The sequence below is a fragment of the Lipotes vexillifer genome, unplaced genomic scaffold (assembly GCF_000442215.2).
Source record: "Lipotes vexillifer unplaced genomic scaffold, Lipotes_vexillifer_v1.1 scaffold1197, whole genome shotgun sequence".
NCBI classification, from domain to species: Eukaryota; Metazoa; Chordata; class Mammalia; order Artiodactyla; family Lipotidae; genus Lipotes; species Lipotes vexillifer.
In genome coordinates this window covers 423,397-439,399 of record NW_006780020.1, presented here as the reverse complement: position 1 = coordinate 439,399, position 16,003 = coordinate 423,397, and the positions used below count along the sequence as shown (strand labels likewise).

At 53.3% G+C, this 16,003-nt stretch overlaps 1 protein-coding gene across 5 annotated transcripts in view; it reads left to right on the top strand.

Annotated features, from left to right (window-relative positions):
* The window catches only part of SFI1 (SFI1 centrin binding protein), a 71,834-nt gene that overhangs the window by 54,228 nt on the left and 1,603 nt on the right, over nt 1–16,003 (top strand). For 4 of the 5 annotated variants that reach the window (XM_007453168.1, XM_007453167.1, XM_007453166.1 and 1 more), the window contains 14 exons: nt 5,089–5,170; nt 5,495–5,673; nt 6,365–6,440; nt 6,944–7,039; nt 7,453–7,529; nt 8,362–8,464; nt 9,660–9,756; nt 12,410–12,570; nt 13,008–13,082; nt 13,634–13,708; nt 13,800–13,976; nt 14,053–14,315; nt 14,937–15,017; nt 15,146–15,359. In XM_007453168.1, coding sequence (XP_007453230.1) covers nt 5,089–5,170; nt 5,495–5,673; nt 6,365–6,440; nt 6,944–7,039; nt 7,453–7,529; nt 8,362–8,464; nt 9,660–9,756; nt 12,410–12,570; nt 13,008–13,082; nt 13,634–13,708; nt 13,800–13,976; nt 14,053–14,315; nt 14,937–15,017; nt 15,146–15,359 — 1,756 coding nt within the window. The remainder of the gene's footprint in view (nt 1–5,088; nt 5,171–5,494; nt 5,674–6,364; nt 6,441–6,943; nt 7,040–7,452; nt 7,530–8,361; nt 8,465–9,659; nt 9,757–12,409; nt 12,571–13,007; nt 13,083–13,633; nt 13,709–13,799; nt 13,977–14,052; nt 14,316–14,936; nt 15,018–15,145; nt 15,360–16,003) is intronic. The other variant, XM_007453169.1, reaches the window with a different exon arrangement.

The window sequence follows — 16,003 nt, the reverse complement described above, 5'->3', positions numbered from 1 at the left end:
TATTTCTGGGCTCTCAATTCTGTTCCATTAATCTGTATGTCTTTTTTTTTTTTTTCCTGCTAGTGCCATATTGTTTTGATTAATATAGCTTTGTAGTATAATTTGCAGTCAGGGAGTATGATACCTCTAGCTTTGTTCTTTTTTTCTCAGGATTGCTTTGGCTTTTCGGGGTCTATCTTTTCAGTATGCATCATAAACTTATTACAGCTCTATTTAGAATACTTTTTTTTTTTGGCTGTGTTGGGTCTTCACTGCACGTGGGCTTTTTCTAGTTGCGGCGAGCGGGGGCTACTCTTCGTTGCAGTACGCAGGCTTCTCATTGGGGTGGCTTCTCTAGGTGTGTGGGCTTCAGTAGTTGTGGCACGTGGGCTCCGTAGTTGTGGCTTGCAGGCTCTAGAGCACAGGCTCAGTAGTTGTGGCGCACGGGCTTAGTTGCTCTGCAGCATGTGGGATCTTCCTGGACCAGGGCTCGAACACGTGTCCCCTGCATTGGCAGGCGGATTCTTAACCACTGTGCCACCAGGGAAGCCCTATTTAGAATACTACTGTACTACTTTATGTTAAATGTAAGAACATAAAAATAGTAAAATTCCTTTCCTCTTTATCTTGATGGTATTTGTTGTCGTATATTTTGTGTCTACAATACTTTTTACCCAATACAATGTTATTATTTTTGCTTTAAACAATCAGAACTATTTTTTTAAAATTAGGAGAAGAAAAAATATAGTCTTTTATATTTACCCACATGTTTTCCATATCTGGTATACTTTGTTTCTTTCTGTAGATTTGTGGGTTTTATCTGTATCATTTCCTTTCATCCTGAAGAAGATCCTTTGGCTTTTTTTTTTTTTTTTTTGCGGTACGCGGGCCTCTCACTGTTGTGGCCTCTCCTGTTGCGGAGCACAGGCTCTGGACGCACAGGCTAAGCGGCCATGACTCACGGGCCCAGCCGCTCCGCAGCACGTGGGATCTTCCCGGACCGGGGCATGAACCTGTGTCCCCTGCATCGGCAGGCGGACTCTGAACCACTGCGCCACCAGGGAAGCCCTCCTTTGGCATTTTTATAGAGTACAGGTTAGCTGGAGATGAACCATCTCAGCTTTTGTTTTATGCTCATTTCACTGTCTCATATTTAAAGGACTTTTCCCTGTCTGCGGAACAATTAGTTGATTTCTCCATCCCCTCACTTCCAAGTGTTGTTTTTTTTTTTAACATCTTTATTGGAGTATAATTGCTTTACAATGGTGTGTTAGTTTCTGCTTTATAACAAGTGAATCAGTCCAAGTGTTTTTAAGACAGTGTTCTGTTGTCTTCTCACCTCCATTATTTCTGATGAAAAGTCACGTGTCATTTGTATTGTATCCCTGAATGTAATCTGTCTCTCTTCCTTTCCTTTTAAGATGTTCTTACCAATCTTTGGTTTTCAGCATTTAGGGTGTGATGTACTTAGGTGTAGTTTTCTTATGTTTGTCCTGCTTGGGGTTCACTGAGCTGCTTGGATCAGAGGTGTCACCCCACCCCCACTCCAACAAAATATGGGAAGTTTTTTATTTCTTCAAGTAATTTATCTACCCTATATCTGCTCTTCTCTCCTTCTGAGACTCAAATTATACTGTTAGACCACTTAATATTGTCCCACAGGTCACCAAGGCTCTGTTCAATATTTTTCTTCCCTTTTTCTCTCTGGTGTTTGGATTGGATAGTTTTCTCTTGATCTGTCTTCGAGTTCAGTGGTCTTTCTTATGCAGTTTCTAATTTGTAGCCCATCCAGTGACTTTTCTACTTCAGATATGGTACTTATCAGTTCTAGGATTTTCATTTGCTTCCTTTTATTTTTAAAATTGTGGTAAAACATGTAATATAAAACTTACCTTTTTATATTTTAAAAGATGAAGTTTGCTCAGTATTTTATGTATTTATTACAATCACAAAAGAAACAACCAAAGAGGAATTGTAATTATTAATTTTTTAAAAATATAAAATTAGTTTCATTTTGGTGTGAAGAACATGATTTTAAATATTTCAGTATAAAGTGGCAAGATTTCTGTAAAGGTAATTAATTGTCTTGTCAATTGGTGTTTCTGTCTACTGTATCGTTTGATAGTTGGAAGTATTTCAGTCAATAATGAGTTGTGGGGGACTTCCTTGGTGGCGCACTGGTTAAGAATCTGCCTGCCAATGCAGGGGACACAGGTTTGAGCCCTGGTCTGGGAAGATCCCACATGCCGCGGAGCAACTAAGCCCATGCACCAGAACTACTGAGCCTGCGCTCTAGAGCCCGCGAGCCACAACTACTGAAGCCCCTGCACCTAGAGCTCCACAACAAGAGAAGCCACTGCAATGAGAAGCCCGTGCACCGCAACAAAGAGTAGCCCCCATTCGCCGCAACTAGAGAAAGCCTGTGTGCACAACAGAGACCCAATGCAGCCAAAAATAAATAAATAAATAAATAATTTTTTTAAAAAATGAGTTATCCACATAGCATCACAGTAGACAATAAAATAAAAGCTGAGAAAATGGAAGGAAAATGTGGAGAAGAGAGGAATGGGAAAGAATTTATCTTTCAGTCTTAATCCGTGAATGTCTCTTGGACCTAAAATAAATAAGTTATATGTCTTAGTAGCTATTATTATACTGAAAGGAAAGACTTGCCAAAAGGATATAATCTTTCTTAGTTCAGAGAGCAGTTACGTTTTCAAGATGCTTAGTTTATTAGTCTCCTCAAATCTTTCCTCTTCAATTTGTTTGGCTTTATTTTCCATTTACTTTTAAATTAAAACATGTATATATATACATATGCATCTGTTTTCAGTTCTAATATTCCACTGAAATAAACTCTGAATCATTAAGATAATTTTTTTTAAACTTACCATTTTAACCATTTTCAAGTACACAATTCAGTGGCATTAAGTACATTCACAGTATTTTACAGTCATCACCACTATGCACTTTTAGAACTTTTTCATCATCCTAAACAGAAACTCTGTACCCATTAAACAGTAACTTTTCACTCTCATCTACTCCCAGCCCAGGTAACCTCTAACCTACTTTCTGTCTCCACAATGCCTATTCTATATACCTCATGTAAGTGGAACCATAAAATATTTGTCATTTTGTGCCTGACTTAGTCCACTTAGCATGACGTTTTCAAGGTTTATCCGTATTGTAGCACATGTAAGAATTTCATTCCTTTTTATGGCTTAATAATATTCCACTGTATGGACATACCACAATTTGTTTTTCCATCCATGTGCTGCTAGATAGGTTAGGTTGATAGATAGGTTGTTTCCACCTTTTGTCTATTGTGAATAATGCTGCTGTGAGCACCTGTTTGAGGCTATATACCTAGGAGTGGAATTACTGGATCAATACGATAATTCTGTTTAACTTGTTGAGGAACCACCAAACCATTTAGTTCTTTTTTTGTAGTTTGTTTCTCTTATGAGAGTCCCTGTCTGGTAACTAATTTTGTTCATCTTTTCATTAAAATACAAAACTTACATATAATAGCTCTTTTTAAGTGTTTGCCAATTCCAACATTTGGGTCATTATTTTCAGCTTCTTTTCAATGTGTTGCATTTTGTTCTGGCAGGTGGTGGTTCATGTTTATTCTGGTGGTTCCTGTTGATCCTGTCCAGTGTGGTTTTATTCTTTCTTTGTGTGGGTCTTTTTTGATTTTGTATTCAGGGTTAGGGCATGACTTTTATTCCTAGGGCCTAGCCTTTTCTGAGTCTGAGCTTCCCAGCGAGGTCTCTTCACTCTGACTAGGCCAGAACTCCCTCTCCCAGCCCTGTCCAACCTCTGGTATCTCCATTCTTCTCTTAGCTCTGCAGCAGCTGCTCTGCTAGGGCTCGTGGAGTCTGCTTGTGCAGCCTCTTCTGTGGAGGGCACAAGGTGTCCATGAGCATGCCTGGGGTGGGGTAGGGTCGCTACCGCCCAGGCCTCGGAAGGCCACACATGTCCACCCAGTTCCTTCTCTCTGGTCTCGAACTCCAGTCTCTGCTTCAGCCCAGTGAGACTGTCGTACTCTCCTCGGACTCCCTCCCCTACCCCCAGTGCCCAGAAACTGCCCCCAGGAGAAGGCCTCGGTAGCCAAGGGGCTAACCTTGCTTGTTTCTCATCTCTTAAGGATCACGTCTGCATTGCCTGTTGCCCAGTGCCTGGAAGCAGGTGCTTCATATATCTTGTCCCATTTTGTAATACACATGGCTGGAGGGCAGGCCTAGGACCAGTTGCTGTGTCGTGGTTGGAAGTGTTTTGAGTGGTGTGTCTGATGGGTTAAATGCCAGGGGAGCCGTCTTCTTCTGTCCCCCAGTGTCAGTCCTCATGGCTTTGCCGAGACACATCCCCTGCAGGCTGTTGACCAGTCATCCCAGTGCTGCTTTTGCAGGTTTTGATGTCATTATGGTGTTCAAGTAGGCAAAGGTGACAAACCTGTCTCTCTCTTCACCTCACCTGGAATACTTGTTTAAAATTCCATTTCCTGGGGCCCAGCTCAGCTTTGGGGGTCTGGCATCTGTTTTTTTTTGTTTGTTTGTTTTGCGGTACGCGGGCCTCTCACCGTTGTGGCCTCTCCCGTTGCGGAGCACAGGCTCCGGACACGCAGGCTCAGCGGGCATGGCTTACGGGCCCAGCCGCTCTGCGGCATGTGGGATCTTCCCGAACCGGGGCACGAACCCGTGTCCCCTGCATCGGCAGGCGGACTCTCAACCACTGCGCCACCAGGGAAGCCCTGGCATCTGTTTTTTTAACTACTTCCCCCAAGAATTTGTGTAGCAGCAGCCTGGCTGCTCAGCATGGACTGCAAAGACTCACTGTGAGCACTGAGCACCATTGGTAATTCAACGTGGGGTGGATGAAGAAATAGGGTCTCAAAGTCTGAGTCTTTTTCGTACAGTCTGGGTGAGGCCAGAAATAATGTGGAATGTGTTGGGTCATTTGTGGGGGTTTTTTCTATTGTCTGCTTTCCTTCCTCCCCACCTAGGCTTATTTCGCTCTTAATGGAAGCATATAAAAGAAAAAATCCAATTATTTGGAACTTCTCATTCTTTTGGAGTTGTTTACTCTTATTCATTTGGGTTCTTTTAGGGTGATGTTAGAGAAGCAGTTGTTTGCACTTTGGTGTCAGAAGATATCTCAGCATCGAGAACACCGCTTGGCAGAGAGAATGGTAAGTGGTTCTCCCCTAGGAGGTACTGGGACCGGGAGGACCTGCTTCAAGCCAGCCTTTGCACTCACTGCCTCCCCTCCTAGGACGCTATCCAGACCCAGACCCGCCCTGAAGGGTGACCTGCCTGTGACCAGGACTCATGAGGAAGGGGCAGCAGGGTCTGGGCATCTGTTTCCTTTGTCAGTGGAGTTTACAGATGGCTTCTGGGCCAGAGCAGCTCCTGCACATCCAGTTCTTCTGCCTTGGTCATCGTTTGTGGCCTGCAGACTCCCTGGCTTCTGTATCGCCTCCTACTTGACCCATTCTGATCTCTCCCTGCCGCAGGCCATACTCCACGCAGAGCGGCAGTTTCTGCGGAGGTCCTGGTCCACGTGGTGCCAGCAAGCAGTAGCACATCGCCTGGAGTGGCAGCGACAAGCAGTGGCCTGTGCCCACCACCGCCTCAGGTGGCTCAGGAAGGCTTTCTGTGTCTGGAGAGAGAGTGCCCGAGGGCTCAGAACAGAGTGAGTGGCCGTTTCTGCCTTTGAAGCCCTTCCCAGCTCAGGGCAGCTTTGACTGTAGTAGCAGCACTGAGCATCAGTCTGAGGGGTCGTGTTAGTGTAGACTCTGGTCTTAAGTTCTGGAAATTCAACTTGAAACAGTCTAAGCAAAACCAGGGCTGTAGGGAGAGGCTCCTGGGGCACCACATGGATCTCTGGGCTCAGGAACTCGGCTGGTCAGATGTGCCTGTGGATCTTAGGTCCTGTCTATCAGCTACATCCTGCTCGCTGATTGGGGCCCATTCGAAGCAACCGTGCCCAGGGGCAGGTCGTGCCAGTTTTTACCTCGCCATGTGGTTAGGGGCCAGGGCAGGTGCCCCTGTGTTCCCTGCAGGCGTCATCCTGCCTTGGTTCCTCTCTAGATCTACTTCATGCTCTGAGGGTCTCTCACCTCTCAAAGTCTGGCCACATTTAACCTCCTCTTCAGTTACCTATTACCACACGAATACAGAGCCCTGTGAAGTTGTCCACAAAAATTTGATTTTATGTGTGCTTTTCTGGGTGGAGAACCTAAATCCTTTGGCAGCTCTTCTGAAAGGGTCTTGGTTCCCGTCCATGTTGAAGAGCCACTGAGCAGGGGCCAGGGGCTGCGAAGGGGTGCTCCTCGAGAGGGCCCTTGGAGGACCTGGGTTGAGCACTGACTGTCTCCCCACAGGAGGACGGGCAGGGCACGGGCTGCACGGTTCCACGCGGCACAGCTCCTGTGTTGGGCCTGGAGCAGGTGGAGGGAGGTGAGGCTTTGGCACAGGCGTGGCCCGCGTGAGGTTGTGGGCAGGTGGAGCCATGTGTCAGGCTCAAGGCGAACATACGGTCTCCTCCACGGTCCCTCGGAAACCACCTGCCTCTGAGTGTGGGGAGGAGGCCAGGGTGCAGGTGCAGTGCTAACCTGGTTTCATGAGATGATTGGCTCACAGTTCCATGTTCTGTTAGCTGCCAGGCTGTTCTTCCGTAACGCTCTGAATTTAAAGTTCCTGGTCCAATTGGTCACAGGCATTCTCTTCAGGATGAAAAATGTTAAAGCTGAAATTGGTTAGCGTTTACCCTCAGCCAGGCACTTGCTCCCTGTGAGCCTCACAAACCCCTAAAAGGAGCACGTGTATAGAGGCAGATGCTGGGGCTCGGAGGTTAATAAGCACCTTACCCAAGCTCCCCCAAACAAAGTGTGAAACGGAGGCACATCCGAGCCCTCCTTGGCCCTGGGCCCACAGAAGCCAGCTGTCTCCTGTGTCCGCAGCACCTGGCCCTGCACAGTGCCGAGCAGCAGAAGCTGATGCGAGCCGACCTGCATTGCCAGCGCACCTTGCTGTACAGGGCGCTGCAGACCTGGGGGGTAGGAGATGCTGCTTTCCTCCAAATCTCCTTGCCTGGTAGGGAGGGGGATTCTGGAGGCTTTGTTTCCCTTCCTTGTTCTTCCTGCCTCTCCCAAAACAGAGTAGTAATTCCACAAGACTCAGGGCAAGTGCCCTGGCCAGTGGGTCTTACACTGCAGAGCTAAGTTCTCCCATCCTTGCCCGGGGTACCAGCCTTACCACCAGGGGGTGCTCCTTGTCAGGGGTCAAGTGGTTGGACTCACCAGATGAGAGCTTAGCAAGTCCTCTCCCTGTTGTTGGGTGGGCTCCTGCCCGCTCCCCGCCCTCTGTGGTGAGCGCTCTGGGCATCACAGCCCCTGTACCTCTGCGGCTGCCTGAGAGTGGGGATTGGTGTGGGCCTGGGGTAGCCTCCAGTCTTCCTGGTCATCTGCAGGTTTACCAGAGCCGGGTGCGGAGCGTCCTTCAGGAGGTGGCAGCCAGGGAGAGCTGGCACGAGAGGCGGCTGCTGCGGTGAGTCTCCACAGCCTCAGCCCAGCCTGAGGAACAGGGAACAGACTGCAGACCCGGGTGGGTTGGGGGCCCTGACGAGGGCCAGGCGATGGGGCCTGGCTGCCTCGTGCTGCTCAGAGCGTGGCTTTGGCTTTTCCACAGCAAGCACCGTTTCCTGGGCCCCTCATGTCTTGCACCCACACTGTGCAGAGCGGGGCCTCTGGGAAGCAGCTGCGCCATCTCCTGCGTGTCTCGCTCGTCTGAGCGCCTCTCCCTGCCCAGTTCAGACCTGCAGGATTCGCCTTTTCACCTCCTCTCAGCTCCCAGTCAGTCCCCCCACCCCCGGCTCTCCAGGCCTTTCTCCCAGCCTCTGGGACCATCTGTGTCTCTCACATCCGTGGACTCACTTATACCCCTCGGCTCCACTGCCTCCGAAGCCTGTCCCGCAGCTCCTGCTGAGCCAACCTCTAACCTACTCCCTCCCTCATTTCCGCTCTTTCTTTGCCTGCCTCTGTGTTTGTTCAGCACATGCTGTTCCAGGCTGCCCTTGTCCTTCCTCCATTTTCCCCGTCTCCACCTCTCTTATCATGGATGCATCACCTGTGTCATCGTCACCTGGAAACGGCTTAGTGTTTCCCCGTGGTGCGTGAATGCATGAGGCTGCAGTGCCTGTGGTGCTCCCATGGCACCTGCACAGAGCAGCTCAGCCGTGTGCAGGGTGTGCAGTCAACGTAAACGTGGCTGTCAGTGCGACAGATACACTTGGGCACGGGGAGACCTCAATTCAGGACCGGGCTGAAGAGCCTCGCACTGTTCACATCCATATCACCCTGTCCCCCCCGTGTACCCGCAGGAGTGCATTACGTCGCTGGAGAGAGAATGCCGTGGCCCAAGCGGACGAAGCAAAGAAAGCCTCTCGAGCAGCAGCTCATTACAGAAGGACCCTGTGCTCCAAGGTGAGCCCTGGCAAGCCAGCTGGTCGCCGGGGGGTGGGGGTGGGGGGGGCGTGTTCCTGTGAGAGGGGAGCGTGGGGGGTAGCTGTGGAGGTTTGAGCTGAATGAGGAGCCTAGAAAACAAGATGGCTCCCTTCTCCAGCACACACAGCTGTGCCCGCAGGTGGGTTTCTTCACTTGTTTATTGTACTGAAGTATGGACCAATATCCGTTAAAACAAAAACATGGCATGTAGTGAGTATGAACCAGCTCTTACCAGAACCAGTATTTCCCACACACGTGGAATTTTCCGCTGGGACAAATCGTGTAAGTCACCACACCTCTGTCCCTTTGTGTCGGCATAGGATGCTTGGGTGCCCCCTTTCCCCCATCCTGCTCGTCGGCCTCACGGGATTCGTGGCTGTGCGGGCTTTCCATAGAGCATCCAGGAATGTGAGGTCATTGGTCATTGTCGCTGGGAAGTGGCCCCCAAAATGCCACTTGGTGTGGCCTGGGCCCACTTGCTGGGGGAGGGACATGGCTATGAGAAGAAGACGTGTCACTAGACAGGAGACTCAAATGACATGACAGAGGTGGTCCCTGGACTCTGGGATGTTTTAGAAGAAAGCACTTCACTGGGAGCCCCGCACTGGCAGGCCGGGACTGGTGCTGACAGCTTTGGAGCCTCCACAGATGAGTGTTAATTACACATGGTCAGGGCACAGTCTGCTCTCAGGAATGCTCTGAGGCCAGCATGTGTGTCCCCTCCCCCTGGAAGGACGGTCAGGACTCTGCTTGGCTGCAGGGCTCAGAAGGGAGGAGGCCTTTGTTGGGGGATGGAGTTCATGACTGTTTGGGGAGCACGCATCCCCTGTGTTCTGCTACTGTGATTTCGTATGTACCTCATATGTGAAAGTACGTGAAACATAAGGCTTCCATTTAACAAATAGTAGAATGAAAGCCCACATGAGGACTTGACTTCTTCGTGACATGGTATGAAGTTTAGCTCCTCTGGTCCCGTTGCCTGAGATACAGGGCTTCCAGCGAGGGTGCTAGGCATGGTTGCCTGCCATCTGCGTGGACGGCGGGCGCTTTCTGGAACGTGTGTGAGTGCCCTACGCCTGGCCTCATTCCACGAGGAGCTGCTTGCAGAGTTGAGGTGACCCCGGGGAGTCGGGACATGCCGTGATCACCCCTCTATTCTTCTTCTGCCCCTTAGGTCCTGATCGCGTGGCGGGAGGCAGTGTCAGTGCAGATATACTACCGACAGCAGGAGGGCCAGGCTGTCAGGGACGCCCAGGTGGCGCTGAATAGGGGTAAGTGGGCCCGGAAGCTGAGGAGAGGCCTGTGAAGGACACAGCTTTCTTTATTCTCCCAAGGTGCTTCCCCTCAGTCTCTTGTCTCTTTCTCATGTGTATTAGCCTCCTGTTGCTGAGGTAACCAAGGACCACAGACTTTAAAACCACAGAAAATTGTTCTCTGAGTCCAAACTCGGGTGTCGGCAGGGCTGTGCTCCCTCCGAAGGCTCTAGGGGAGGCCCCTTTCCTGCCTTGTCCAACTTCTGGTGGCTCCCGGCAATCCTTGCTGTTCCTCAGGTTTTAGATAGGTCACTCCAGCCTCGGCCCTGTTGTCACGTGGCTGTCTTCCCTGTGTATCTGTGTCTCTCCTTAGAAGGACACCAGTCATACGGGATTAAGGGCCCAGCCCCAGCCCACTTTAGCTGTCAGTTACTGCACTGCACTGACCCTCTGCCCAAATAACATCAGCTCTGAGGTTCCAGGATGGACGTGAACTTGGTAGGGAGTAACTGTTCAGTCCAGTACATCTTTACTTTCTCTTCCCAACTGATTGCCAACCAGTTTATATTAAAATGAAAGGCAGGGCTTCCCTGGTGGCGCAGTGGTTGGGAGTCCACCTGCCGATGCAGGGGACACGGGTTCGTGCCCCAGTCCGGGAAGATCCCACATGCCGCGGAGTTGCTAGGCCCGTGAGCCATGGCTGCTGAGCCTGCACGTCCGGAGCCTGTGCTCTGCAATGGGAGAGGCCACAACAGTGAGAGGCCCGCGTAACACACACACACACACAAAAATGAAAGGCCAAGGCTTGAGACCTACAGAGAAATGTAGACATGGAGCTGGAACGGGGGACTTGGGGGTTGCCGGGGTGGGGTGCTTTGATGGGAAGGCGGCGGCTCCTTGTCAAGTCAGCCCCGTTGTGTCAGAGTCCGCTTCCTTGCCCGTTTGGGGAGCAGGGACTTGCCTGGTTGGCACCAGGTAGTCCCGTGACCTGCCGTACAGACAGCCTGGGAAACGGTCCAGATGGAGCCTCTGTTCAAGAGATGCATGGAAACAGAGGCCCTTGGCTCTGCTGCGGGGAGTCTGATGCTCTAAAGAGGTAGCTCCTATTAGAATATATGAGAAAACAAATGGAAATGGTTTAAATCAGACCAGAGAGAAAACGGACCAAGTTGTTAAATTGGCTTAATAGCATATGTTCCAGGACAATCCACTTAGGTTTGGTTCTGACTATTTTCTTGTGTTGATGAACACAGATCCTGCTTCCCCCTGAATGGAATCCTGGGGTCCAGAATCCCGTACCTGGTCCGCCCTCAGCATGCTTCTCTGTGTCCTCAGGCTGCCCCTTGCCCCAGAAACGAGGGGTGTGTTTCTAGTCATTCCCAGGAAAGATGCCGAAGGGCTCAGCCCGTCCCTGGTCTCTGCTTGGACCAGAGTTTTGGCACCGGTGCTGCATGGGCCTTCCAGTTTGGGTCAGGCGGCCACGGTGGGGAGGTGACAGGCACAGGACACAGCTAAAGCTTCTTCCCTCCGCTGGCCTGCGGGCGGCAGCTTTCCTTAGACGGGGTGGCAGCACGTGGCTGGCCCTGGGCTCGCTGTGTCCATTAGGGCTGGTACAGAGGACCGGGGAGACCGTGTGAGAAGACACTGTGTTGTCAGCACACAGCAGATGTGCAGTCAGTACCTGTGGGACCGTGTCTTGGCTTAATTAAGGCCTCTGAGTCTCAGGCACACCTTAGCGGTCTAGGGCTGGGCTAGGTGGTGCAGGAGGACGGAGTCGTGGACACTCACGCTGATCGGTGCTTGAGAGGTGCAGGCAGGGCCGCCTGCTGGCTATACGACCTTGGGCACGGCCTCCTCTCAGCCTTGGTGTCTCCGACTGTGGATGGGGATGATAGTACCCGCCTCTGGAGTTGATCATGAGGGTCCAGTGAGGCTAAGATATCCCCGCATAAAGCAGGACCTGGGAAATTTCAGCACTTAGTGCTAACGCCTCCAAGCTTGTGAACGTGGCTTTCCCTGCCCACCTCCGGCAAGTCCTGGAGGACAACCCCATCTTGGCCTCTGTGCCTTGGGGTTAGCTCTCTTCTGTTTTCTCTAAAAGAATCTTCTCTTGGGGCTGAAGAGGAAAAAAATCAGAAGAGAGTGCTTGCTCCCTCAAGAGAGAATCTGGTGACACAGACGCAATGCAGGGTGTGGCCCCTGCCTGCCTGTGGAGCCCGGGCAGGAAACGGCCAGCCTGTCTCAGGCTGCCTGGGCCTCTGAGCCTCGTTTTCCTCCCTGGAAAATGGAGCCACTGCCTCCCACTCCCTCGGACCCAGGGTCTTCTCATTCATGTGCCCAGCAGCATCTTGTGGGCAGTTCCGCTGGGGCCCTGGCACACCTGTGGTTGCTATGCACAGCATTATGGCTGGGGGCGGGGGGTCCTTGGAGGGCCCAGTGGTAAGCAGCATATCTGGTTCCAGTCAGGGTGTGCATAGTCACTGAAGGTGGGTGGCCGGAGCTCTCCTCCCAGGGTGGCTACCGTCCACACGTGGTGTCTCACCGAGTGTGGTCTAACACCCCAGTTCTGTCCCCACACAGCCTTCTCCACCCTCTAAACTTTCACCATTGCATAGTCGTCCATATATTGATACTTCCTCCAAAAGAGCAAACTGACTCGGACCCGCCTTAGGCTGTCTCAGGACCTGGTTTCGGCGCTGGAGGGACCGCAGCTGGAGCGCAGCCCAGCAGAGGGTCCAGATGGAGAGGGTCGCGCAGCATTACCGCCGGCAGCTGCTGCTGCAGGCCATGGCCCGGTGGAAGGTGCACCATCTGAGCTGCATCAGGAAGAGGGTGAGGCAGATGGCAACCCCCCGAGTTCCCCTGTGCGGCGGGGCTGTCTGGGCCAGGAGACCGCATCGCGAGGAGGAAAGGTCTTTCCAGAAGCACTTACTGCTTCCATTGTGGATGCTGGGTGGTTGGAGTCCTGCGGGCGCAAGGCTGCCCTTCTGGGTGTTCAGTGAAGGCTGGGGAAGCCGGCCTTCCGGGTGGAAGATGGCTCAGCAAAGAACTTGGTTCAGGGTGAACCATGCCTGACGGAGCTGGGTGACCTACCGAGGCATCTGGGCACCCCTGTCTGGGGCAGGAGGCCCTTGGCTTCAACAAGGATGACTCCTGGTGGTGGGAGGATGGTTCACTTGGGCCTGGAGCCTGCACCGCCCACAGGGGCTCCGGGTGTGGGCATCTGGCTGCACCAGGCACACAGCCCCCTGTGCACACTCTCTCCCCAGCTTCTTCAGAGACAGGCTGCCCGACTCCTGGCCCAGACACTCAGCCGGACCTGCTTCCACCAGTGGAGACAGCAGGTGGGAGCCGTGGAGAAACCCCTTCTCGCTCCCCCTCCTCCCGCTGCCTCCTGAGCCCGCCTCTAGCTCATCATTTCTCATACCACCCTCTTCCCAGGGCTCCCCTACCCCCAGCCACCTCCTGGCACCACCAGCTTCCTTCACTTGGAATCTGTTTAAAGCCAGGTCACTTCAGGGCCATGTTTCTACAGTGTCATGTTGAAAACTTGTCAGGGTACTATCCAGAAATTAATAGGAAATGCATTTTAGGTCTTTGCCAAGGCCTTGATAAGACACCCAGTGGGGCTGCGTCCTGCTTAGTGGCCCTTCATGGGCCAGGTCCCTCTTACCCTCGGGCCCGCAGTGCAAGCAGTCCCAGCTTTTCTCGCTGGAGCCCGGCGCACTGCCTCACTGCTCCCGACCCCAGAGCTCCTGGCCTTTGTTCTTCCCAAAAGAGCTTCATTGACCGCCCCCAACCTCAGGGCAGGCCTGACTAGAGAGGGTCGGAGAGTGACCGGGGCCATGGGGTCAGGGTGGCCTCCCTAAGGAGACATTTCCTTTCTGGCCCGTAGCTGGCGGACAGGAGGCGGGAGCAGCAGGACACGGCGCGGGCCCTGTGGTTCTGGGCCTTCTCACTACAGGCGAAGGTAATGGGCTCCCTGTCCCAGGAGAGGACCGTGCCCCGGTGGAGGGAGCCTGAGCAGGAGGGCTGGGCCTCACCTCCTCCTCTCCCTGAAGGTCTGGGCTGCATGGCTCGGCTTCGTGCTGGAGATGAGGAGAAAGAAGGTGCGGCAGGAGCGGGCAGTGCAGGCCTACCACCAGCAGCTCCTCCGGGAGGGCGTCATGCGCCTCCTGTGCTTTGCAGCGGGCATGAAGGCCTTCCGGCAGCAGCTGCACACCCAGCAGCAGGTGCAGGTGGGCCGGGGTCCCCCACCCTTCTGTGGGGAGCGGGTGGTAGGCACAGCGCGACCTGACCAGAGGCTGGTTGCAGGCGGCCCACAGTCTCCACCGCGTGGTCCGTCGCTGTGCCATGCTCTGGAAGCAGAAGGCACTGGGCCTGGGCAGAGAGCCTCAGCCCCCTACGTCCACTGTGTGCAGCAGGAGAGTGACATTTGAGGGTCCCCTTCCCAGCCACCTTGCTGCTGGGGCTGGCGATGCCTCCCCGGAGACCAAGAGGATAACAGCTCCTCGTGGGCTTCGGGGAGCTCTGGACAGCCTGGCGTCGGCCACTGGGGACACCCAACTCCTGGAGCTGTGAGTAGCCCGTCCCTCACCTCTTCCTCCTCGCTTCCCCCTGGGGCAAAGCTTGGATGGTACAGGAATGACACTGGGCCCCGAGGGTCATGGCCAAGCCACTTGGAACCCTCTGTACAGGATTCTGCGCCCCCATTCTTCGGCCCTAACCAAAGGGACCACAGCCTCTGTTCCTCCCGAGCGTGGGAGAAAATGTATGGTTCCTTAGCAAAGGAATGGGCCGTTGGGCAGCCCCCCTCCCCCTCAAGACCTGGTAGTCTCCCCACGCCTCCCGTGACAGCCAGGAAACAGGTACCCTCTTGGAAACCCCACTTTTTTGTGACCTGGCCCCGCCCCATCCCCACATGCTGTGCTGCTGTAGCTGACAAGGGCCCCATCTCTGAGCCTGCTCCAGCCTGGTTGCCTGGGTCAAGTGAGACAGCATGGATGGAGCACTCGTTGCCAGCACGCTCACTGGAATTACTAGAAGTTCAGTAGGGTGCCTGGGGCAGAGCCTTTCCTTCTCTCTTCAGTCTCCCTGTAAGATGGAAGGGGTCAGACTGGATTACCCCGCCCCACAGAGGTCTCAGGCTCCAAGCAGCCCCTGGGCAGCCTGGAGGAATAGCCTGTGTTTCTTCCCAGGAATGCTGCCCGCTGGGCAAGAAAGCAACCGCGACGCCCAAGCTTCCTGCTAGAGCCCATTGAGAGCCAGACGCCCCTGGGGTGTGGCACCCTCGGGGGGCAGGGGTAGGTGGTGTGATTCTGGGGACTTTAGGGCCGGTGGCCCCCCTTCTGTCCTGCTCCTCGGGAGGGTACCACACCTGACCAGCTCCTGTCTTCCCTCTGCTCAGGCCTGAGGCACTGTGGGAGCATGGCCTAGGTGAGGTCCAGCCAATAGGCCTTGCACTGACAACACCCTTCCTGGCAAAGGCCCAGACAGCACTGGACCCAAGCAGCCCCCTGCCAAGCGCCTCTGGCCTGAAGCCCCCGCCCACAGTGAGTACAGGCCTGGAGCTGTTGCCCCCTTCTTCCTTCATGCTGCGTGGGGCAGAAGCACACACCTGGGTAAGTCCCCCTGGTTACCTGGGGTCCTGTTCTTTGGTCTCGTCTTCGTGCCAGTGCTCTCCTTTGTGCGCTTGGTGCTGTAGCCACAGCAGTACTCATTGCTTCAAGAAGATGCAGGGAGGCCTGTGCAGGGGCCAGTGTCCTAGGGGCACAGCAGGGAACAGCCCCCGAGGCCCATCCCTGCTCGTGACACTTACATGGTGGAGGAGACAAAAGAAACCCCAGCATGCAGACGAATGAAGAGACTGTGGATCATGGAGGGTCATACAGGCCCTGGTGAAAGTCTGGACTTTAAGAACAGGAAGTTGTGGAGGATGATTGGCGGCTGTGCTCGGGTCCAGCAAAGGGTGCTGGTGGCTGGGACTCGGGGGGTGGCTGTGGATGTCGTGGGAGGCAGACTAGGTAGGGCTTGCTCTGATGAGTCTGATAAGAGGGAAAGAAGGAATTGTGGATGGCTCCTGGGTTTCTGGCCTGAAAAGCTCAGGGAGTGATGAGTTCTTTACTGTGAGAGGGAAGACGGAGGGTGGGAACCCAGCAGCTGAAGCATCACAAGTGTGTCTTGAACCTGTCAGATTTGAGGTAACGCAACAGATTCAGCCTGGCCTTCAGGAACAAGGTCAGGGCTGGAGATCAAAGTTAACAAT